The sequence below is a fragment of the Ostrea edulis genome, chromosome 1 (genome assembly GCF_947568905.1).
Source record: "Ostrea edulis chromosome 1, xbOstEdul1.1, whole genome shotgun sequence".
NCBI lineage: Eukaryota > Metazoa > Mollusca > Bivalvia > Ostreida > Ostreidae > Ostrea > Ostrea edulis.
In genome coordinates, this window is record NC_079164.1 from 6069703 (window position 1) to 6097362 (window position 27660).

The 27660-nt window shown below is 32.2% G+C and overlaps 1 protein-coding gene across 10 annotated transcripts in view; it reads left to right on the top strand.

Moving 5' to 3' along the window:
• The first annotated feature begins 32 nt into the window (after positions 1 to 32).
• The window catches only part of LOC125664308 (MORN repeat-containing protein 1-like), a 47260-nt gene continuing 19632 nt past the window's right edge, over positions 33 to 27660 (top strand). For 2 of the 10 annotated variants that reach the window (XR_008799447.1, XM_056152248.1), the window contains exons 1-8: positions 4801 to 5363; positions 8196 to 8267; positions 12632 to 12841; positions 15001 to 15100; positions 17686 to 17712; positions 21849 to 21936; positions 22482 to 22734; positions 24792 to 24921. Coding sequence is in view for 9 of the 10 variants with exons in the window: in XM_056152248.1 (XP_056008223.1) it covers positions 5102 to 5363; positions 8196 to 8267; positions 12632 to 12841; positions 15001 to 15100; positions 17686 to 17712; positions 21849 to 21936; positions 22482 to 22734; positions 24792 to 24921 (1142 nt within the window). In the remaining variant the exon portion in view is untranslated. Of the gene's footprint in view, positions 136 to 4775; positions 5364 to 8195; positions 8268 to 12631; positions 12842 to 15000; positions 15101 to 17685; positions 17713 to 21848; positions 21937 to 22481; positions 22735 to 24791; positions 24922 to 27660 lie in introns of those variants that run through there. The other 8 variants (XM_056152252.1, XM_056152256.1, XM_056152258.1 and 5 more) reach the window with 8 other exon arrangements.

Sequence of the window (27660 nt, forward strand, 5' to 3'; positions counted from 1 at the left end):
CTCTTGATTTATCTATTCAAATTAAACAAAAGTCAAAAGGTATCACGAGAATCGTCGTCAGCATAAACATCATGGAGTTGAAGTTAGTTAGGAGTAATACTTACGCGGGAGAAAAGTTCAGAGATAAACGTAATGGTAAGTCACTGTTATATAGTACTAACAGAGTACCATTCAAAAAAGTATCACCGTGGTTATCTTCAGTGTGAGTATATCTACAGATTCTGTATTTACAGTCAGACACATTTTGGAAATTTACTATGTAGGCCTACAGCTCTGCCGTGCCGGTAGATCTATACAATAATGTTGTAGAGTTAGAATTTGGTACATGGCAGTAAATGTGATATAGAAATTTAAATTCGAGTTTACTTCATGAAGAGGAAGATGATGAGATGAGTGCCGAGATGGCTGGGATTTTTCTGGCATGTTTCTGAATATCGCGGTGTGCAATGAGTTCCCGATGTTCCCACTACAGACTGTGTGACTTAATATTCTTACTCTTACTATCAATGTTATAACTAAAAAGAAGTCTCCTTGGTTATCTGTAATTAATCCCCTGCACGAGACATTGGGCCATATAAAAGGCTAATTCATATATGCTGACTTTAATGTCCTTTATGAGGAAAAACTCACATTGGCATGGAATTTAGATAGCTTTGACTCCCACAATAGTGAGCGTAGGGGCAGATAATCTTGACAAAATTTGCCTTAGCTGTTATATGACACTTACATAGCCATCAGTCAACTTATCACAGCCAAGCTGAACCTCCTCGAGAATAAGGGGTACATGCATTAATCTGATACTTGAGCTGGGGAGATTTACCTCGTATACACGTCAATGTACAAAAGTGAGGGTATGAGTCAGAAAAGCCACAGGTTACAGACGCGTATGATCTATAAAATATGCAATGATATACCCTATTTGTGTATATACCATGGATAAGTTGAACTTCAACATCTCAAACATCGATAACACCATGGATATGTTGAATTGAGCTGAAAGTCCCCACCTACATTTTCTTTATGTATTATAAGTTTAACCTCAATATCTTGAACCCTGTGATATCTTGAAGTTTTTTTTTTGGGACGACCAAGTTCGAGATAACAAGTTTTGACTGTATTAAAGTGTGCGATAGGTTATAAATGGTATATAATAAGCCTGTAGCCTTTGCGGTAATGAGTATATGTGTATACATGTGTCTTTGAGGAAAGAATGTTGCCTTTATGGAGACCAGTAAATATAGACTGATATATAATAATTAGGTCACATATTAAAGATAAATGAAGACTTTACTCCATTTAATAAGATTAGACTCTGAGATGGATGCATTCATGACATTTTCATTGGTTCCTTGATTTTATGTGCATGGTCTCATATTTTTATTGCCGATCATTAATTATTTGGATGTTCTCGGTCAGCTCTCCTAGGTTTAGGACTTCCATCATCTTTGTTTTAATAAGTTGAATCATTTTGAAGTCTTAATTATACTGACAAGTTATAGAGCACATCTGGAACCTATTATAAGGTAAACTATAATACAGTACATTTACTTGTGTAGTATAGGAGAGGAGAAATTTTTTGGGCAGGACCGGGAGTTACTGGACTTAGGACCCCTGCATCACTAATCAGGTGCTCTAACCACTTAGCTACCCAGGCCTAAATCCACAGTCCATATAGCCCTAACTACCACACAACAATAACAGTACATTTTGTACAATACTGATTAATAAACAGTTTCTTAAAATAGTACAGTATACAGTTTAGTATATTAAATAGGCAGTGTATTTTTAATACAATAGACTGTACATTTAGTACAAACTACAAAGCTACTTTTATTTTCGTTTGATGAATATAAACGCCTTCTGAACAGTACGTTGATTGTATCGATTGTTTCCTTTATAATCTTACAAAAAGAGTGTTTTGAACTTCCATTGATTAAAAACAGAGTTTGATTTCAAATTTTAAAGAGGATTTTGAATTACATAATCTATTGATTAATCATTTATCTTTAGAAATCATCATGGAAATAGTCATATAAATGCACAACTATGTGTTCCATGTAACATGCTCAAATTAATCACATGAAAAATGTACAAACTCCAATAATTAATATTGCCTGTGTATAGGTGTGTGCTATTAGATTATATATAATTATATGTCATCACTAAAAAGTTTCTTTGTTCCTTTAATGCAGTTTTCAAAGTAAAATGTTTAAATGCCATCTGTTTATATAGTTTCTGTATTTCAATCTAGCAGATTTGAATGAATGGAAGGTTTTATCTTTAACTCTATTCGCAGTTGATGAACTGTGTCATTATTTCCACACACCAGGTGAATTGTTTTGTCAATCATCACAATGACTCGATAAATTTATACATGGAATGGTTTTAGATCCGAATATTACACGTAAAACAACGAAAATTAATTCTAATTACATGCAACATTTTATTTCGTACGGTATAAATCATGGACCAGAAGACAATTAACAACCAGACGGTCACACATGGCTTTTGAAATTTGAGTTGGTTCTAAGAAGTTATTTTATATAGCATTTAATATAATAACTCGGATAGTCTAGTTGAATTGTCATAGAAGCATTCACAACAACATTGAAGGAAAAGACAACATTGTATAAAATAGATTTTATTTAATTCTAAATACAATTGAAATTAGATATTAGATCTATACACTAACATCTGCCAGAATTATTCACATAGAGTTTATAGTTTTATTTCTTGGGAGGTTTTATTAACAAATGAAAAAGATTTTTTTTTTTTTTTTTTTTTTTTTTTTTTTTTAACATTTTTCAACATGCGAGTCAACATGTCCATATGTTTCCATTCTGTGTTTGGTTTTAATCTGTTAGTTGAATGAATTTCTTATTGTAAGCTTTACTGTGAATGAGTCCACCTGAATAACAGAGCAGTCTGTACAATATTCATTATAAATATGCAAAATAAACAAACATCAATGCTTTTAATTTACTGATATTGTGTATACTGCTGTTTACTCTGATAGCAGTCCAAAAGATCATAATAGGAATGGGCTTGGTTTTTCCCCCTGAATTTAATTAAACAACAACATTTTTATCTCAGTAGATGAATAAGACTGCATGGCTGCGACAGCAGTCAAAATGGTCTGTAACAAGCCTTCCCTTGACAATTGTATGTTGATTACGTAAACATGGGGAAAATAAGAAAAAATTATAGGAAAAATGGGCTTGAACAAAACACAGCATAATGTGGTCAAATAGAAAATCTTTAAATTGCTGCATTTGCATGTTTATAAATAAATTTCTATCATCTTAATTGTGAACATGCTTAAAATACATCTGCATGTGTTCTTTCAATTTGTTTTACAGTGACAAAATAATTACTGTGCAGTACGTCAAATGCTAAATAAAACATAGTGATATTGTCCGATATATTCAATGAATATTGTCTGATATATTTGTCCACATTTGAGCAGCCCAGTTAGAGAGTTGATATTTATGATATTGACCTCAGAGGAATGGTCAATACAGACATGTAATTTCATAGAAAATAAAGAAATAATAGACTATTCAAATGATGAGTACTAAATAAAGAAATAATAGACTATTCAAATGATAAGTACTAAATAAAGAAATAATAGACTATTCAAATGATGAGTACTAAATAAAGAAATAATAGACTATTCAAATGATGAGTATACTAAATAAAGAAATAATAGACTATTCAAATGATGAGTACTAAATAATCATTCAAGAAAGACTCAGTTTGTTTTACTTACGTCAAAGTACCGCCCCCAGAGGTTGAGGAGGAAAAAGGCGCCACATGCATCGTGAAAGTAGGTCAATCACAACCATCAACAATCAATTTAAATCCGTGCCTTATCAAGTAACATTTATTTTACAGTCACTTTTAATTAACTTTAAATTTCATTAAATTCATATATATCATTTTATACCTTATTTGAATCCCTGTCAAACTGGGCTAAATCTAGCTGGTATTATTTACAGAATGGAACAGCACATATATTTATCACTTCTCTAGCACATGTTCATGAAGGCAGGAGTAAAAGTCTACAAATTATTTATTTTTAATCCACTGATTATGGATAATGTTTTATTAGCAGTATCAAGGTTTAATATTCCAGCACAATGTACACATATAGCAATATCTATAATCCATCTGTATTACTCAGTGTCTCCATAGAATAATCAGTGTATTATATGATTTATGAAAATTTTTTAATTTATCCTGGTAATCTGTAGAGAGATTTATGGGTGACGTTATTGATGTTAGAACTGCAATTGATATGTTGTGTGAATCATACAAAGACATGGTATATATTTTATATACAGACAGACATAAATTCACTGATAAAAATCTAACACTGTTAGTAAATTTACATCTCTTTAAATATGACTTACGGTATTGATTTTTGAATTTGCTTTAACGTCAGACTATTTTATGATTTCTTAAATCTTGCCAATGAATGACATTTTTAAAGTGCATAGAGATAGAAGATGTGTCACTGAAATATTTTATTTTTTTTCCTCCTTCAAATTTATATGAACTAGAAAAGTTTAATTTTAAAATTGATTAACCAATTTAGAGCCTGAGGTCAAATCTGTGATTACCGGAGCCGTGGCAGGGGCGAGTAATCTGGGATGATTATAATCATGTACTTTCTTCAGAAGATTAATTCCATGACTTTAAAATATGCAAGTGGTTGAAGAAAAGGCCCATGCAAATAGCACAGAGAATTCTGAAGTGTATTTCAATGTAATATAGTTGTCAGGTTCCAGACTGCGATTTAAACAAGTGTGTGTGTCTAGTGGTGGCGCTTGAATGCTATCATAGTTCAATGAAGAGAGAGGAGTGAAAATCACTGAAAATGAATATGAAAGTTATGTGATATGTGAAGTTTAAACTTTTTTTTTGTTTCTGCTGTATTACGCTTGGGATATATAACCATTGTGGTTTATTAATTCATTCGGAAAACATTGTGTTTTTAAAAGGAGAGTTTCCCCCTCCTGAATAAATATTTTTCAGTAGTTAAATGTCAGAATAGAACAGGACTGACACAGATTTCATCAGTGTCTCTTTCACCACCACAATGCCAACAATTACTGCAACTAGGTATACAGATTATAAAAAGAAATTCAATCGTCAAATAAAAAACCAAAAGGGATCAACTTCATCAACAGACAGTTCTAGCGACCATGGGAAGGTCTTCCTAGCGTTTGATAAAACTGAAAGTTTGGAAAATTTCAAGTTACCCCACCTTAAACCTTCTAGCACTTTTCCAGTAAAGCCACGCCAACAAATTTCCGAGCGCAAGGAATATTGTGTGAATCCATTTCCCAAGCGAGGTTCTGGTGAGTATAGAGAGATCTTGTGCGATGTGTTTTTTTAACACAATTAATAGAACTGAATGATGAGGAATATGGGGGAAGTTCAAGGTGTGCTTTACAACCTAATACACAATTGATAAAATACTGTTAACTTACACTAATGATTAATTAGTACAATGACTGGTTATTAATTGATGAAAATTGTATTTTTCAAAGTTAAATATAAAGAAATTCAAAAATACTACAAGGATATATAATTCTAAGCATGTTGGATTTTAATACAAAATTAGACATTAAACAAAATAATTATAATATTAGGTCTGAGTGGTGTGAAACTAATGTTTTAGGTTTGAAATACTTGAGATTTCACAAACTGATGCGACATTCAGGTATATTTTACCTTTAACGATGTAGAATACTTGAGATTATACAAACTTGGCTCCTCATGTTATTTATAATATGAGAACAAGTAAAATTGTCTTTCTGAGTGCACATTGAAAGCCATTAAAAGACTGTCTACTTGATCACAACCTTTGTCGGAGAGATCATAGATGTCTTTTAATTGAGAGAGACGAGACACTTCAGATGTTTGTGAATCTAAGCTGGAAATGTACATAATTATTGAAATTGCATAAAAAAAATTCCTGAGATTTAAAAATCCCATTAATGATATCAAACAGATTATTTGAACTTTTATAAAGACTGTGCTCTCTCTGTTTGTCTTGACAGAATTTGTCATTGTTCTGAACAATATACTCTCATCTTTTGCGTAAGATTTTAACTGCTCCCTATGAATTCATTCATTTTATCTTTTACGATAAAGAATAGAACATACATGCATGTATTTAAAGTTTGTCGGAATTAAAGTGGATCAGAGCGGTCGCTGTTATTGATAATTGTAAGAGAAATCTCATAACTATTGTTATTTTATTTACTGTATAAATAATTTTTATTGGTGATATTAATGAGGTAAATAAATGGATAGTAGTAAGAAAATATTTGAGGATAAGCGTAATTTGTATGCATGTGTATTTATTTTTGAAATGCTGTAAAAGGTTTACTGTGTGGAGAATTTGTTGTTTGCTAATTATACAAGTTGGAGACTATAGTCTACCATCGAAGTTTAGTTTGATATTTTATCTGATAACTGATACTCACTAGATTTGTGCAGTTGATAATAATTTTTGGAAATCAATCAATTATTGATTTACAACTTTGATTAAGTATGCCATTAGCTGAAGCTTTGTAGGGGAAAATTAAGCTACAGCAGAGATTTAGAGATCCTCTTGTTATGATATACCTTGATTTACAGCGAACTTTTTTTCTGTACACACAATGAGGCCAAATGTACTGCAGCTGTATTCTTACATTAATTGCCACATTGAAATGTCTCTGGTCTATCCCTGTATTTTCTCAGACATCTATTGTTCTCTAGGTAGTCTGCCATACACTAAACTGACGATGCTTGTTTATCATGTTCAAAATTTAGTGCATTTTATTTGTATCATCTGTTTAGATACCTTTACTATATCAAGCACCTGCTTAGTACTTAGGAGAATGTCGCGATGTTATTTAGATAATTACTATATCAAGCACCTGTTTAGTACTTAGGAGAATGTCGCGATGTTATTTAGATAATTACTATATCAAGCACCTGCTTAGTTACTTAAGAGAATGTCGCAATGTTATTTAGATAATTACTATATCAAGCACCTGTTTAGTACTTAGGAGAATGTCGCGATGTTATTTAGATAATTACTATATCAAGCACCTGCTTAGTTACGTAAGAGAATGTCGCAATGTTATTTAGATAATTACTATATCAAGCACCTGCTTATAGTTACTTAGGAGAATGTCGCAATGTTATTTAGATAATTACTATATCAAGCACCTGCTCAGTTCTTAGGAGAATGTCGCAATGTTATTTAGATAATTACTATATCAAGCACCTGCTTAGTACTTAGGAGAATGTCGCGATGTTATTTAGATAATTATTATATCAAGCACCTGCTTAGTACTTAGGAGAATGTCGCGATGTTATTTAGATAACTACTATATCAAGCACCTGCTTAGTACTTAGGAGAATGCCGCGATGTTATTTAGATATCTCTTTTATTTCAAGCACCTGCTCAATATTCAGAAGTCATGTTATTGACATGCTAAATATATCAAATCAAATATTAGTAAGGGTCTAAACCATAGCACTCTCCAATAAGGGATAATGATAATTTTATAAGGAGGTTATATGACCCCCGACTTATAATTATTACTACAAAATTACTGGTGCCTGTGGGCCGAGATGCTAGATGCAGACGACATGCTCCACAGAGTTCATTTACCTAAAAAAAATTATAGTGATTTAGTCTTTTTAGTTGTTTAGATGCAGGGGAGTATAGCTGTTTTTATATTCCTCTTCGTTATCTTGTAAAGGTGCAGTTGTCATTTTTGATTTTCTGCTGTATTGTGTCTATTTCCCTGATATCCACAATCTTATAATAATAATTTACATATATTCATAAATTAGCAATTTAAAAAAAAAAAAATGTTAGCATTAAATTTTTATCATTTGAAGCAGTTTTCATGCATTTGTATTTTGCTGTTTACAAAAATGTGTGATTCTTTTGTATGTTGATGTATAATCTGTTTATGTATGTCTGACATCTTTAAAAAAGTGGCAACATGCACATTTTCTTTGGTTAATGATTTTTAAAATCAAACTATATTAAAGATTTATACAGTTTTTCTAGTTTGATAAGTTTATTGTAAGCCATAAGGCAATAACACATGAGAGTGGAGCTAACCTTGATAAAAATAAATGTACCAATGCCATTAAAGCAGATTTGATTTGTTTTGTAGGCCATGGTATATATCAGTTTGAAAATAGATATTTCCGCTACGAAGGGGAGTGGAGAAACGGAGTAAAACACGGTAAGTCGTGGTCGCGAACACTAAACGAGATTTTATACAAGGGGCCATTACTCTTGTTAAAGTTGATCAAACATGACGAAAGTTGGACTTGATCTGTATGTGCAGCTTACTTGAGCTTTGAATGCGTTCAAAACATACATTGCATTGCGAGGTTGGTTTTGATTTTAACTTTATTGTAATTCATATACTATCACATGACTTTGTTGATTACGTGATGGTCATTTATAATTGTTTGAAGCGTTTTACATAAATCACTTCAGCGCAGCTGATTAAACAATTAATTTTAACATTTTGTTTAATAAATAAATTAACTCACCAAATCCTTGTTTACCCGAAATGTGCTTGGGAAAAGTAGTAGTACATGTATTACTTGGGTACAAAATACATGTATTTCATGAGGAGTTCAATTTACCGACACACTTACTGACACATTTGAGGGTATTCCCCACTCAATATCGTAATCTGTATTCAAACAATGCCATCACACATTTTTACCAAGCAAGATTCAGTTAGATTCGATTCTTTATTTTTCTTAAGCTATACAGCTCATCGGTTATAAATACAAAATATTTACAAATATATACAAATAAGACAGTAGAGGGTGAGTAGACATACAGATACAATTTTGAGGATATAAAATCAATGCATTTCAACATACATATAACAACACACGTGAATAATATGTCGAAGCATGTACAGAATTCATAAGTTACATGAAGATCGAAACTTTGCAGTCTGTTGTAGAAGCTTTCCTAAATTATTGAGTTCTTTTGTATTATTTACACTAAGAAGCTTTACTAATTTGAAGAACAAATTCCTCTTATACGATTTCATTAATTGCCTACGCTAGACTCTTTTATAATCACAATAAATTCTACTTCTAACCACTGGTATAAAACAGAGTACATTTCAAAAGTATATTTTTCAAAAGCAGTTTGAACACACTGTTTTGTCCAGTTAACAAAATGCCTCAAACCAAAGTTCAAAATGTAATCCATTTATTGATCAGCCAAGGGTCTGGGACAGACATCATTGTGAGACATTCTGTGAAAGGTATCAAAAATACAGAGAAATATGTAATTCATGTAACTTTTCAATAAACGAATACAGATTTACATATAAACATTGTGTCAAATTAGTCAACACATTCAAAAATATAATTTAGAGTCCTAACATTGTATATTATACATAGTATCAATTACTGAACAGTAGATAATCAGTTTTGTCTTGTTCATAATGCACAAATAATTTACTAAATTCAAAATTATCTCATTCAAGACAGTCTAAAGATTCATAACATTGCAAAATTAAAAATAGTATTCACTCGAAAATGAAATGAACAGCATTTACACAATTACTTATAGAGGGCGAAGCCCTCTCACGGCCCGAAGGGCCGTGAGAGCGGAGCTCTCCCTATAGGTAACACGTATATACATGTTTAAAAGGAAAATATAGGAAAATAATGAAAAATTAAACCATACCTATGGAACTTGAAAAGTTTGGTACCAATGGCGTCGATTCGAATATTAGCGCGTGGACATGTATTCCTCCATTTTGAATCTCGTCTACCCTAGTTCACGTCGTTCTGAGATGTTATACATAAAATCCGTAAAAGCATGTAAATCTTATTTTCTTAATCATATATAATCACTCCACCATTAACGCCATGTTTTTTGTTGTGGTTCAAACGCTTTGTTTGTAATTTGCTAAATAACGACGCTGCATATGACGTCACAATATACTGTTTACATCAATTGCGTTATATTTCCCGCGTTTAATATATAGGTGGATCAAATGTCCAAAAATTAGGATGCTTTGATACAGCTCCGTCCGCGTGCTAACTTCGGGTTGTTTTTGTCCTGTTTTGGATATAGATACTAATGTCAAAACTTTTTTGCTTCGCCCTCAAACACGGTCACGCCGTAAAACATATTAATTTCCACAATTCAACCTTTGCATAGTGAAATAAACATTACAATATATCATTCTGACAATTTTCAAGAATAAAACTTACATGGTTGCCGCTGTCTATGAAAATAGAATTCTGTTACAATCTCGTGCAAATGATACCGGAAATGAAAATAGATACATAGAAAACAAACCGTACATAACCAGGTATGAAAATTCCGGATTGACATGGCGTAATTACACTACACACACTGAATTTCAATCAAGGGCAATTAATTGAACTATTTTAAAATATTCAGACATATAAGATTTTAAAATACAATTCATACAAGTGAATTTTGTAATAGCATTTTGACATATTTTACCTGCAGTTTGAAATAAGGTCTAAAGTTTATGACACTCTCCCCATCATAGCAGCTCATGTTTGCAGTGACTTGACGTCATTTTCCTTTATGACATCATATATTGATAGTCCGGAGAAGTAAAGGCACAAAGACATTTAAGTGACTGTGATATTCCATGGGAAGCCTTAACCTACCTGACGTGTGTAGTTACACACCATCACAACAATAAAATTATAACTAGTCTATAAGAGATTGTTTTTATGAAAGACAAATGTCTCCCCACCTCCCCAAATTGGAAGTTTTCCAAATGAAACCAGGCTACTCCCCTTAATGTACTGCATGGTATGGAGGAGAAAGCATGAACAGGAACATAGACATTATGGACTCACATAAGCCACATAGGAGAAGTGTTCACAAATAATTTTACACCCTCTACCCCTCAGATCCACTATAACTTTAAGGAAAACAATTGGATCCTCCTGTCCCTACAATATGCACATTTGCAAATGTGTCACATTGAAGCATTGTACAAAATTTCAAGTCTATCAGATAAGACATATAGGAGAAGTGTTCACAAACTATTTTACATCCTCCGCCCTCTTAGATCCACTATAACTTTTAGGAAAATAATTGGATCCTCCTGTCCCTACAATATGCACATTTACAAATGGCAATGAAGCATTGTTACAGTACAAAGTTTCAAGTCTATCCGATAATCCATATAGGAGGCCAAGCGGTCACAAGATTTTGTGACAGACAGATGGACGGAAAGTACAAAACAATATGTCCCCCCTGAAAGAGGGGAAACTTAATTAAGGAAGTTACATACCATGACAAAAGTAAAATTATCATAATAAGGATACACCATGACAATGTGGATTAGCAGCAAAATAATGTCAAACAGAAATCACATCATGAAAGTCAAGGGGTCTGATGTTTACATGCAATGCATCATATTGTAGCTGTTTGTATTTTTTAAAAGTGTTTTTTTTAAAATATTTTTTTATATTTGTAAATTGCTTCTCAACAGATGATGGGGTATTACCCTTTGGCTTTTTGTCAGCCATGCTTAACTTAGAAATTCTTAGATATTCGATGATTTAAAGGTGAACACTCTGGATGTGTGTGTATTAATGGATTTTGATATTTATATCTTGGAGTGCAATAAACCGATCATTAACAGAACTGCATTTACAGGCATCAATCTAGTTCAATATCTCATTCTTATCCAAGATTTATGCTCTTTGCCTGATCAGAGAGTAGTCCTTAAACATCTCATTCTTATCCAAGATTTATACAGACTGCCTGATCAGAGAGTAGTCCTTAAATATCTCATTCTTATCCAAGATTTATACTGACTGCCTGATCAGAGAGTAGTCCTTAAATATCTCATTCTTATCCAAGATTTATACTGACTGCCTGATCAGACAGTGCCTTAAATATCTCATTCTTATCCAAGATTTATACTGACTGCCTGATCAGACAGTGCCTTAAATATCTCATTCTTATCCAAGATTTATACTGACTGCCTGATCAGAGAGTAGTCCTTAAACATCTCATTCTTATCCAAGATTTATACTGACTGCCTGATCAGACAGCAATACTTTAAATATCTCATTCTTATCCAAGATTTATACTGACTGCCTGATCAGAGAGCAAGTACCTTAAATATCTCATTCTTATCCAAGATTTACACTCACTGCCTGATCAGACAGTGCCTTAAATATCTCATTCTTATCCCAGATTTATACTGACTGCCTGATCAGAGAGCAAGTACCTTAAATATCTCATTCTTATCCAAGATTTACACTCACTGCCTGATCAGACAGTACCTTAAATATCTCATTCTTATCCAAGATTTACACTCACTGCATGCCTGATCAAACATTCAGGTGAATCTGCATTAACTAAGAAGTTTTTAGAATTTATACATGACATCATTTAATCTTTTGATATCTTTCTCCAAACTAACAATCAAGTTCTGTACGTTGTCTATGTTTAGAAAATGCTTGATGTTTTTGAAAACTTGTTTTACAAGAATTACAGTATTGAACCAGTTACAGTAGATAGCAGATAATTATCATGTTTCTTTTATTAATTATTACAATAAAGGCCATGGCAAGCTTCAGATGGCAGATGGCAGTTTCTATGAGGGGACGTTTACTAATGGTGAAATCGATGGCAGCGGGACGCGGTTTTTCTCACAGACCGGTAATAAATATATGGGTCAGTTCTCTATGGGGGAGCTCCACGGGCGGGGAATCATGACATATATAGACGGATCCGTGTACGAAGGAGAGTGGTACAAGAACAGGAAGCATGGTAAGTGTCGGCTGTCACAGGAATACAAATACCTGTAATCTGTCACAGAAATACAAATACCTGTAATCTGTCACAGGAATACAAATACCTGTAATCTGTCACAGAAATACAAATACCTGTAATCTGTCACAGGAATACAAATACCTGTAATCTGTCACAGGAATACAAATACCTGTAATCTGTCACAGAAATACAAATACCTGTAATCTGTCACAGAAATACAAATACCTGTAATCTGTCACAGAAATACAAATACTTGTAATCTGTCACAGAAATACAAATACCTGTAATCTGTCACAGAAATACAAATACCTGTAATCTGTCACAGAAATACAAATACCTGTAATCTGTCACAGAAATACAAATACATGTACCTATAATCTGTCACAGAAATACAAATACTTGTAATCTGTCACAGAAATACAAATACCTGTAATCTGTCACAGAAATACAAATACCTGTAATCTGTCACAGAAATACAAATACCTGTAATCTGTCACAGAAATACAAATACTTGTAATCTGTCACACAAATACAAATACCTGTAATCTGTCACAGAAATACAAATACCTATAATCTGGTTTTACAGGCTGTATACAAAGTCCTGCAGGCACAAGTTTTAATTTACTTAACTTCTTATCTTACCAATAAATTCTGACTTAAGAATTTTGTAAATTCTAGCTAACTTAAGATGCAATGATTCAGTTTTACTAAATTAAATGAGTTCATAAGTCGTTAAAAATTTGATGATGACGAGGAGGTTTGTCTTCATTTTCTCTCAAAATGTCCTAACAGCATGGTCGAGTGCAGCCATTTTTATTTAGTAAGATTAAAGAAGAAACTTCAGAAAAATATTTTAACCTAGGATAGCCCCTAGGCTGTTGTGATTGATGATTTTTTAATATGACATAAGTAAAGTATCTTGATAAGATGGATATTCATTGTAAGTTAAGTTTATGATGAAATCTTGAACTTAAGAAGTTTAGTAAATGTTAGGCCAATTCAATTTAATTAGTAGATTATCATCCGGGGTCAGAAAAAAATATGGGGCTGGTGGGGGGATTTTATTTTTTAATTTTTATTTCCCTGAGAAAAAAAATTAATGACAAAAGGCATCACTCAAAGTGTTGATGAAGTTAACATTCAAAGAATCCTTGGTAGAAGATATGAAACCAACATTCTGTGACTTTAATCATTCCCTCATGTCACTGGGAAGCAAGTTTGTTTGAAATCGTAATTCTTGCAAAAATAAAATATCGGGGTGGGCCCTGTTTTGAGGGGCGGGCGGGAATGATAATCTATCAATTAATTTTAATTGACCTTATATTATTACTGGTTATTTCTGCGAGATTACAAGAACTTCAAATTTTGATTCTCTTCTACAGTAACTCGCTATAGAGATAGTGAACATGAATACAGTAAAACACACTTCTAATGAAGTGCTGGGGAAGAACAATTCTGATTCATTATAAACGTACTTCGTTTTATCCATTGAGTTCATGATATGTTTTAAAACTAAAGGGACTGAAAATCTCTTCACTGTAAATGTGGATTCATTATGAGCATATTCATTGTAACTGTGTTTTACTGCAAGTGTGAATTCATTATAAGTGTGTTCTCTGTAACTGTATTCTACTGTAAGCATGAATTCTTTCTAAGTTTGTTCACTGTAACTGTGTTTTACTGTAAGTGTGAATTCATTATAAGAGTGTTCACTGTAACTGTATTCTACTGTAAGCATGAATTCTTTCTAAGTGTGTTCACTGTAACAGTGTTTTACTGTAAGTGTGAATTCATTATAAGTGTGTTCACTATAACCATGTTTTACTGTAAGTGTGAATTCATTATAAGTGTGTTCACTGTAACCGTGTTTTACTGTAGTTAATTAAGGTAAAGAGAACAAAGTTCATGAATTTACAATAGATGCTCATCACAAAATTATTGTAAGAGGAATTTTGTGTGATTCATGAATGATAAAATGCTGTGCTCCGTGGATTTTGGATACAAGCATGAATATTTAATAGTACTGTTGAAATCCCAGTTAGTACAAACTGTTGTCTTTGTCATGTGTTGTGTGACAGGAGGAGCGGTGACTGAAAGAGAGTCCTTTATACAGCACAAATGTAACAACCCTCTAAACACTTTCAAACTTTATGTAGGTTATGGTGTAATGAGGACGAACAAAACGGAAGCTGATGAAATTTATGAGGGCGGTTATGATGGCAACATGAAACATGGAGTTGGTGTCATGAAGTATGCGTAAGTATCACCCCCAAAATTAGATCATTTCACAGCAGTACGTGTAAACCAGTTCCCACCAAATTATCACTATACACACGCAGGCCAAAAAGCTGTCACGTTACATTCGTATAGCTAACACGGAATTATCACCGCACACGCAGGCCAAAAAGCTGCCACGTCGCATTCATATAGTACGTGTAGACTATAGCTAACGCCAAATTATCACTATACACACGCAGGCCAAAAAGCTGTCACGTCGCATTCGTATAGTACATGTAGACTATAGCTAATGCCAAATTATCACTATACACACGCAGGCCAAAAAGCTGTCACGTCGCATTCGTATAGTACGTGTAGACTATAGCTAACACCAAATTATCACTATACACACGCAGGCCAAAAAGCTGCCACATCGCATTCATATAGTACATGTAAACTATAGCTAACACGGAATTATCACTTCGTATACGTACAGTACATGTAGACTAGCTAACACCGAATTATCACTTCGTATACATCAGTAGAATTTGTACCTAAGGCTCCTCTATACACTGCACACAAGAGAGTTCAAATTTCATCTTACTTTTCTACAATTAGAGTGATCTGCCCCTTGGTGTATAATACATTGCTGAAATTTACAGTGTTATACACATTTTGTATTCAATTGAAGGAGTTTAATCATTGTATTAAGCCAAAATAATGCTTTATTTGAAAAACAGCGCCATTTTAAATCAGTAATATTGATTTCTGTTCATTAGTACTTCGTAGTCTTTAAGGATTTTTCCTGGAGCAAAATGACACATACCCCATGCTGAAAATGTCACGATACATACAGCTTTATGTGATGTAATTTTCTCTATGTGCAAGAAACATTTGTGTATAGTGTATAGAGGGTCCTTAATCAACAAGGTTTTTTTGCTGTTCCAACGTAAGATACGAGATACAAAGATGTGGAACAGTTGACTGTGACAGCACAACCAATCAGATTAAGGTGCACAACCAATCGGATTAAGGTGCACAACCAATCGGATTAAGGTGCACAACCAATCGGATTAAGGTGCACAACCAGTTGGATTAAGGTGCATAACGAATTGGATTAAGGTGTACAACCAATCGGATTAAGGTGCACAACCAATTGGATTAAGGTGTACAACCAATCGGATTAAAGTTTAAAGTTTCGATTTGCTAATTATGTCAAATGCTGTAGAAAAGAGTGTTAATGGATCTGAACATGAAATTTTGATTAGTTTTACAGATGACATGCATTACAAGGACTGGTATATATATACTGTCAATATTTATTCTCATGGAGGGGTATGCGTACAACGTGTATATTTCATGTGTCATCAACACAGCATTCCCAAACAGAAATATCAAAATTATATACAGGAAAACATGCTTATAGTGAAGTGCTGGGGACCAACAGTGTGCATTATAAACAAAAATTGTTATATCTAAAAAGTTCATAATATATTTCAAAACTACAGGGGATGAAAATCACTGCTGTATGTGTGAATTCATTATTTATGAGTGTGTTCTCTGTAACCATGTTTTACTTTAAGTGTGAATTCATTATAAGTGTGTTCACTGTAACCGTGTTTTACTGTAGATGTGAAATCATTATATGTGTGTTCACTATAACCGTGTTTTATTGTAAGTGTGAATTCATTATAAGCGTGTTCACTGTAACAGTGTTTTACTGTAAGTGTGAATTCATTATAAGTGTGTTCACTGTAACCGTGTTTTACTGTAAGTGTGAATTCATTATAAGTGTGTTCACTGTAACTGTGTTTTACTGTAAGTGTGAATTCATTATAAGTGTGTTCACTGTAACTGTGTTCTACTGTAAGTGTGAATTCATTATAAGTGTGTTCACTGTAACCGTGTTTTATTGTAAGTGTGAATTCATTATAACTGTGTTTTACTGTAAGTGTGAATTCATTATAACTGTGTTTCACAGTAAGTGTGTTTCACTGTAAGCATGAATTCATTATAAGTAAGTTTTCTATAACCATGTTTTCCTGTACATGGTATCTGTTCAAATATAAAACATTTTTAATTTGTGATAGTTCAACGCTCAAATCCTACCAACAGTAACATTTTCAAGCTAGCGGCCAAAGATAGCAAAATTCTTGTCAACAACATTTATTTGATGAATTCAAAATTTAAAAAACAAGAAGATTAGGGCCAAAGAATGAACTGGGTGACATGATCAGGTCATGGTAAATCTTTAAATCATTCAGTGTGCATGATTGAGTTTTTGTATTCCTTGGCAGCAAGTCACTGACTGGTCAATACAGACACCACTCAGATGTAATATGTGTATGTGATAAAGTTTTCCATTGATTTCATCCAGACCTAAAATAACAAATCTTAAACTACAGCAGCAGTTTTAAATGTCCTCGGTAGATTTCTAATCCTGAGGCGATTCACATCTTTAAAACAGCTGTTTTTTATGGTTGAATTTCATCCTCCCAGTATTTGTTAGCTTTAATATGTCTTACATCGTGTATTTGACTAGCATTATGTGTGTGTAATGTTTGTGCCTTCCTTTCTCTTTCTCTACGGGTGTGATATGGAACCCTCCTGACAATGTATTTCAGAAAGAAGATCCGCTCTGATGGGTGCAGGTATATTTCTACGTTTGATTTGGAATATTGTGTTTGCTTTTTCCTTATATGCTGCTTTATGCATGGATAGTGTACTCATTTTATTCTCCATTTAACTTATCAGAACATTAAAAAATCATCCCTTTCAGCACATTCTTGTGCAACTGAACATTCTATCATCTAAAATTAACAGATATTGAAATTATACGAAGTTTACAGTAATTGAAATTATACGAAGTTTACAGTAATTGAAATTATACAAAGTTTACAGTAATTGAAATTATACAAAGTTTACAGTAATTGAAATTATATACAAAGTTTACAGATACTGTATTGAAATTATACAAAGTTTAAAGTATTGTAATTATACAAAGTTTACAGTATTGAAATTATACAAAGTTTAAAGTATTGTAATTATGCAAAGTTTACAGTAATTATACAAAGTTTACAGGGGGCTACATTGTATCTAGGTTCTCTCTTCCACCAAAAAAAATTGGGTGCCACCATATAACTGAAAAATTGCAGAGTGTGGCGAAAAACTGCAAAGCAACAACAAAGTTTACAGTATTGAAATAATACAAATTTAAGTTTACAGTGCAGTGCTTAATCAATGAACACAATTCATTGATTTTCAGATTTGTCTGTACATAGCAATTTAAGCTTACATTAATAAATCTATACAGTTAATTAGATAGTGCATAAATCTATACAGTTAATTAGATAGTGCAATTATTACTAAAACATAATTCTACAGGTATTTAATCGCAATATAACTACTAAATAATTCACAGATAAGGGTTATAGGTTTTGATATTGAAGACAATGGAAGTCATAGTTTTGTCTACTTTCAAATTATCTAGTTTGATATCTGTTATGTTGCTAAGCAATATCTAGTCTGATATCTGTCATGTTGCTGAGTAATATCTAGTCTGATATCTGTCATGTTGCTAAGTAATATCTAGTCTGATATATGTCATATTGCTAAGTAATATCTAGTCTGATATCTGTCATGTTGCTAAGTAATATCTAGTCTGATATCTGTCATGTTGCTAAGTAATATCTAGTCTGATATCTGTCATGTTGCTAAGTAATATTTAGTCTGATATCTGTCATGTTGCTAAGTAATATCTTGTCTGATATCTGTCATGTTGCTAAGTAACATTTAGTCTGATATATGTCATGTTGCTTATTAATGTCGGCTAGCTGCTTTACAACTAAGAAATCAGTGTTGACCGAGGAGTTGCTAGGCGTTAACTTTCTGTGTATTGTTGCTAATTAACAATGGTGTATGCTGACTTACTAGTCCTGGATTTAAGGTAGCGGTCAGACATGTCGATCTAAGATGAAGTTTAGCAATAACAAAAAAATGAATGTTCTGTGTATGATATTGTTCACGTGTATAAAACTATTTACTAAGATATGTATCCCTTCTACTCATTAATTTCTACTCATTAATCTAATATTAAAGGGACTGGTTCACGATTTTTGAAAACATTATTTTTCATTTTTGATGTTAAATATTTAAAACATAATTCATTTAATGTTGACAGCCAAAATTTTGACCTTCTGAATGCAAGGATAAAAGCAATATTTTTGCCTCAACTCTGTGTTATGTAAACAAAGACTCGAGTCTTTTTATGCTTACAAACAAACCAGTGACATACTGATTTTGTGATATTTATAGCATCTTAGTTTTCAAAGTCACAAATTAAACTTTTAGATGACACAGTTTACCTAAAGAATACTTGAAATGTGATAGATTAGATAAACTTATATCCATTTCTTTTGAAAACTTTGTAAACAATAACATACCACAATCTTTGTTTACAAAACAAATAATAAACTCTCTGAAATGAGCTTTTGTGATAATGTATCACTTAAATTGTTTTTGTGAAACATTTTAAACACATTAGACAGTAGATTTTGATCGTGAAAAACAAAATTTTGTGAAAAACAATGAATCAGTCCCTTTAAGGGTTGAAGAAAAACATCCTGAACTTCTTATCCTATAGAGCATTGGTAGCTGTTATTGTAACACTGCATGACAATTTTACATATACTGACCTACAGTTTTACATAACACTTATTTCTACTAATACCTACAATTCCTCCCTATAGAGGCTCCTGAGTATAAAATTCATGACAAACTTGACAAAGTATATATTTTGGCATTAAATTTTACCTTCTCTAAAAATTTAAGACACAAGTACCTAGACTTTTGACAGATATTGACTTTAAGAAATGTACATGTTAACTGAATCTTTCTTCCTAGATCAAGTATTGTACACCCTCATACTTCTACAACACCTAGTCCCTACGTCCTGTTGTATATCATTAGTTTTAGAGGTTAATATTTTGTCTTGGATGTACAAAGAAATCATTAATATAAAGCACCACAAAGAAATCATTAACACAAAACACCACAAAGAAATCATTAATATAAAGCACCACAAAGAAATCATTAAAATAAAGCACCACAAATAAATTATTTATATAAAGCACCACAAAGAAATCATTAATATAAAGCACCACAAATAAATCATTAACATAAAGCACCACAAAGAAATCATTAATATAAAGAACCACAAAGAAATCATTAACATAAAGCACCACAAAGAAATCATTAATATAAAGAACCACAAAGAAATCATTAATATAAAGCACCACAAATATATCATTAACATAAAGCACCACAAAGAAATCATTTATATAAAGCACCACAAAGAAATCATTTATATAAAGCACCACAAAGAAATCATTAATATAAAGAACCACAAAGAAATAATTAATATAAAGCACCACAAATATATCATTAATATAAAACACCACAAAGAAATCATTTATATAAAGCACCACAAAGAAATCATTTATATAAAGCACCACAAAGAAATCATTAATATAAAGCACCACAAATATATCATTAGCATAAAGGACCACAAATATATCATTAGCATAAAGCACCACAAAGAAATCATTAATATAAAGCACCACAAAGAAATCATTAACATAAAGCACCACAAAGAAATCATTAACATAAAGCACCACAAAGAAATCATTTATATAAAGCACCACAAATATATCATTAACATAAAGCACCACAAATATATCATTAACATAAAGCACCACAAAGAAATCATTTATATAAAGCACCACAAAGAATTCATTCATATAAAGCACCACAAAGAAATCATTAACATAAAGCACCACAAATATATCATTTATATAAAGCACCACAAAGAAATCATTGATATATAGCACCACAAATAAATCATTAATATAAAGCACCACAAAGAAATCATTAACATAAAGCACCACAAATATATCATTAATATAAAGCACCTTGAAAAAGAGAATTCTACAACTGATTTTGATATCTATTTTCTAAAAAAAGTCTTGGCTACAAAAAAAAATAGTCCCTTCGAAAAATCTATGTAGTATGTACATTTAGATATTTTGATTTGAAATTATATAGTGGTAAGGAATTTTATCTGTGATGTTGAAAAGAACTTCTAATATATATTTGCGGTAAAATTAAAAATTCTTTTTTCTTTTTTAGACCTACACACGTTGTTACGCAAATCTCAGGAATGAATTCTTTTATTGCTAACATGATACTCTAAATTAGCTTTTATGTTCATTGTACTGAATGAGGATTTGCCACCAGAATTTTGAGTTCTATCAATATTTTATGTTGAGTGCAAAAAAAAAAAGCTGCTTAGCTTGAATCAGGTTTAGTTACTTTAATGATCAGGGTGGTTGAATCACAATACTATTTAAGCCAACTTTTATTTGTGCGCAAGAAATATTCATAAGATTCTCAAGCACCCCCCTCTCTCACATAAATACTTCCCATCTTCAACTCTTCGTTTTGTTTATACATGATGTGAATATGTTGACACATTTGCAGATATTACTTGCAGTGAAAATCATTAGGGGATAAGAGTTGTCACAAATCATGGTTGGTTTACAGTATTTGACATGAGAGTGTGTTTACTGACTTAAAATAATAGCAAAGATACTGAGAATTCAGAGTCAGAAGAGAATGAGTCGTTTATAAAGTCCTTGGTTTTTAATACAAGTATTGAAGGTCATCACTAAAAGTGAGTCCAAATAGCTCTGTTACACATACCTGCATAATAAACATTTTCTAATTTTAGAAATGGTGACCGTTATGAAGGAATGTGGGTCAACGATGTCCGAGATGGTCGGGGGATACTGTACTGTAATGATGGGTCAGTGTATGAGGTAAATATGACCCAGGATATCACTCGGAGGGGTTGTAATATCTGTGTGTGTGTGTGTGTTGTTATATCAGTGTGTGTGTGTGTTATATCAGTGTGAATGGCTCTAAGACATCTCTGATAGACTGAGTGATGATGGAACTAGGAACTGACTTTAACAATGAAATGACTGATTGATCTGGCCGAGTACGTTCTGTGGAATAAAACTTCTTAAAGCCACATTTAAGAAAACGATACTTCTTCCTTTAAAAAAAAAGATGTTGTTAAATCTCTTCCTTTATCCTGTTCTATGTAATATTTAGCATTATTACGTACACCTTTATATCGATTTCATGTTTTATGTAATATTTAGCATTATTATGTACACCTTTATATCGATTTCATGTTTTATGTAATATTTAGCATTATTACGTAAACCTTTATATCGATTTCATGTTTTATGTAATATTTAGCATTATTACGTACACCTGTATATCGATTTCATGTTTTATGTAATATTTAGCATTATTACGTACACCTTTAGATCGATTTCATGGGGGTTTTTTTCAGGGTGATTTTAAATCGGACTATTTCAATGGAAGAGGCAGAATGCATCACATTTCCGGCCTTATTTATGATGGTCTTTGGATCAACGGCTATCCAGAAATCATGGCATCGAAACTAAAAATCACATTCAACAATAATTATGAAAAAGACAAAAAAAAGAAACCACCAAAAGACAGTAACAAGGTGACGATATATCAGGGCATAGGATTCGACGTGAGCGTGGAATGTTATAACGAGAGCGACCGACTTATACAAGGTACTCAGTCAGTTGTAGTAACAGACTTATACAAGGTACTCAGTGAGTTATATTGACAGACTTATACAAGGTACTCAGTGAGTTATATTGACAGACTTATACAAGGTACTCAGTGAGTTATATTGACAGACTTATACAAGGTACTCAGTGAGTTATATTGACAGACTTATACAAGGTACTCAGTGAGTTATATTGACAGACTTATACAAGGTACTCAGTCAGTTGTAGTGACAGACTTATACAAGGTACTCAGTGAGTTATATTGACAGACTTATACAAGGTACTCAGTGAGTTATATTGACAGACTTATACAAGGTACTCAGTGAGTTATATTGACAGACTTATACAAGGTACTCAGTGAGTTATAGTAACAGACTTATACAAGGTACTCAGTCAGTTATATTAACAGACTTATACAAGGTACTCAGTGAGTTATATTGACAGACTTATACAAGGTACTCAGTGAGTTATATTGACAGACATTTACAAGGTACTCAGTGAGTTATAGTGACAGGCTTGTACAAGGTACTCAGTGAGTTATATTGACAGACTTATACAAGGTACTCAGTGAGTTATAGTAACAGACTTATACAAGGTACTCAGTGAGTTATATTGACAGACTTATACAAGTTACTCAGTGAGTTATATTGACAGACTTATACAAGGTACTCAGTGAGTTATAGTAACATACTTATACAAGGTACTCAGTGAGTTATATTGACAGACTTATACAAAGTACTCAGTGAGTTATAGTAGCAGACTTATACAAGGTACTCAGTGAGTTATATTAAAGACTTATACAAGGTACTCAGTGAGTTATATTGACAGACTTATACAAGGTACTCAGTGAGTTATATTGACAGACTTATACAAGGTACTCAGTGAGTTATATTGACAGACTTATACAAGTTACTCAGTGAGTTATATTGACAGACTTATACAAGGTACTCAGTGAGTTATATTGACAGACTTATACAAGGTACTCAGTGAGTTATAGTAACAGACTTATACAAGGTACTCAGTGAGTTATATTGACAGACTTATACAAGGTACTCAGTGAGTTATAGTCACAGACTTATACAAGGTACTCAGTGAGTTATATTGACAGACTTATACAAGGTACTCAGTGAGTTATAGTAGCAGACTTATACAAGGTACTCAGTGAGTTATATTAAAGACTTATACAAGGTACTCAGTGAGTTATATTGACAGACTTATACAAGGTACTCAGTGAGATATATTAAAGACTTATACAAGGTACTCAGTGAGTTATATTAACAGACTTATACAAGGTACTCAGTGAGTTATATTGACAGACTTATACAAGTTACTCAGTGAGTTATATTGACAGACTTATACAAGGTACTCAGTGAGTTATATTGACAGACTTGTACAAGGTACTCAGTGAGTTATATTGACAGACTTCTACAAGGTACTCAGTGAGTTATATTGACAGACTTATACAAGGTACTCAGTGAGTTATATTGACAGACTTATACAAGGTACTCAGTGAGTTATAGTAGCAGACTTATACAAAGTACTCAGTGAGGTATATTAAAGACTTATACAAGGTACTCAGTGAGTTATATTGACAGACTTCTACAAGGTACTCAGTGAGTTATATTGACAGACTTATACAAGGTACTTAGTGAGTTATATTGACAGACTTATACAAGGTACTCAGTGAGTTATAGTAACAGACTTATGCAAGGTACTCAGTGAGTTATATTGACAGACATTTACAAGGTACTCAGTGAGTTATATTGACAGAATGTATTATGATAAGAATTTGATCTGAAGAAAGTTTTCTTTCAATTTTATGTTGTTTTGTTTGAAAATATATTTTGAAAGCAACATTGAATGGCTATTAGAAGAGCTGAAGTTTGTTTAAACGTAACAGGACAAGTATATCAATCGACAATTTATCAAGTTCATACTCCTGACTGCATTGTCCGTGTGACAGCAGTTCTTAATGCTCCGTGGGATAATCCTGACTGCATTGTCCGGATTTCTGGGTATTTCTGGTTTGATTTATGTATAATGGTATCTAATTTTAGACCAAGGTCGAGAAGTGCGCCTGCTGGCCGGATTTAAATACTACCCCCCTGTATCCAGGGGTGACCAAGAAGATGCCTTGTTCGATATGATTGAAGATGATGCTGAAGAACAACCGATACAGACTCCATTGTAAGTGTGTGGATTTCAGTAATAAGACACATGGTCTATAGAATTCAATCACATAAGATCTTTGTTAAAATATATTAATCCTCTGTTTGACTTGATATCAATAGCATAACAATGAATAGCATGCAAGCATTGTGTTTACTGAAGTGTGTGTGCATTTCATGGATGGTTGAACATCATACAAAGATATTGACAGGTTTCAGAATATTAAGCTTTTCATTAGAAAAATAATTTTGAATTATCTCAGTGAAGTCATAAAACCTTGAATATCATTCTTGGGAGTTTTCACCTGCACGATATTTTAGATTTTTTTGGTTCGGCTACCGGTACATTATTGATGATGTCTCGTTGATTCATTGTTGTAAGGAGAGGGTTTAAATAGGCTATTTCTGCTGCCCGATCCCATTCACTTACTTGTGAATAAAATATTGTTTAAATTAAACTGATTCATTGTATGTGAAGACTTCCTGATGTTAGAGAGTGAGGAAGTATATAAAATTCTTTTTCCCTCCGGAGACCATCATTGTGCTGTCAGTTAATGATACAGTACTGCTTAGGGAAAAAAGAAAGGTCTTCTGAAGTAATGTGGCTGTACCATATTTCTAATGTAAAATAAAACAATTTGTTATTAAATGTACAGTAAAACATGGTTATAGCAGACACATTTATAATGAATTCAGGCTTACAGTGAAACATTATTATAATAGACACATTTGTAATGAATTCAGGCTTACAGTGAAACATGATTATAACAGACACATTTATAATGAATTCAGGCTTATGGTGAAACATTATTATAACAGACACATTTATAATGAATTCAGGCTTACAGTGAAACATTATTATAATAGACACATTTATAATGAATTCATGCTTACAGTGAAACATGATTGTAACAGACGCATTTATAATGAATTCATGCTTACAGATAGACTTATAATGAAGCTAGGCTTACAGCAAAGTGAATTTCATTTCCTGCTGTATTGAAGCAAATTACATTTATAACGAATCAAAATTGTTGTTCCCCAGCAGTGCACTTTGTTATAATTGTGTTTTACTGTAATATCACAAACAGCAGAATTGTAAACCGTTAATGTTATAAGTGTGATATAAGATAATATATCACAAACAGCAGAATTGTAAACCGTTAATGTTATAAGTGTGATATAAGATGATATATCACAAACAGCAGAATTGTAAACCGTTAATGTTATAAGTGTGATATAAGATGATAGATCACAAACAGCAGAATTGTAAACCGTTAATGTTATAAGTGTGATATAAGATAATATCACAAACAGCAGAATTGTAAACCGTTAATGTTATAAGTGTGATATAAGATAATATCACAAACAGCAGAATTGTAAACTGTTAATGTTATAAGTGTGATATAAGATGATATATCACAAACAGCAGAATTGTAAACCGTTAATGTTATAAGTGTGATATAAGATAATATCACAAACAGCAGAATTGTAAACCGTTAATGTTATAAGTGTGATATAAGATAATATCACAAACAGCAGAATTGTAAACCGTTAATGTTATAAGTGTGATATAAGATGATATATCACAAACAGCAGAATTGTAAACCGTTAATGTTATAAGTGTGATATAAGATAATATCACAAACAGCAGAATTGTAAACCGTTAATGTTATAAGTGTGATATAAGATAATATCACAAACAGCAGAATTGTAAACCGTAAATGTTATAAGTGTGATATAAGATAATATCACAAACAGCAGAATTGTAAACCGTTAATGTTATAAGTGTGATATAAGATAATATCACAAACAGCAGAATTGTAAACCGTTAATGTTATAAGTGTGATATAAGATGATAGATCACAAACAGCAGAATTGTAAACCGTTAATGTTATAAGTGTGATATAAGATAATATCACAAACAGCAGAATTGTAAACCGTTAATGTTATAAGTGTGATATAAGATAATATCACAAACAGCAGAATTGTAAACTGTTAATGTTATAAGTGTGATATAAGATGATAGATCACAAACAGCAGAATTGTAAACCGTTAATGTTATAAGTGTGATATAAGATAATATCACAAACAGCAGAATTGTAAACCGTTAATGTTATAAGTGTGATATAAGATAATATCACAAACAGCAGAATTGTAAACCGTTAATGTTATAAGTGTAATATAAGATAATATCACAAACAGCAGAATTGTAAACCGTTAATGTTATAAGTGTGATATAAGATGATAGATCACAAACAGCAGAATTGTAAACCGTTAATGTTATAAGTGTGATATAAGATGATAGATCACAAACAGCAGAATTGTAAACCGTTAATGTTATAAGTGTGATATAAGATGATATATCACAAACAGCAGAATTGTAAACCGTTAATGTTATAAGTGTGATATAAGATGATAGATCACAAACAGCAGAATTGTAAACCGTTAATGTTATAAGTGTGATATAAGATGATAGATCACAAACAGCAGAATTGTAAACCGTTAATGTTATAAGTGTGATATAAGATGATATATCACAAACAGCAGAATTGTAAACCGTTAATGTTATAAGTGTGATATAAGATAATATCACAAACAGCAGAATTGTAAACCGTTAATGTTATAAGTGTGATATAAGATAATATCACAAACAGCAGAATTGTAAACCGTTAATGTTATAAGTGTGATATAAGATAATATATCACAAACAGCAGAATTGTAAACCGTTAATGTTATAAGTGTGATATAAGATAAT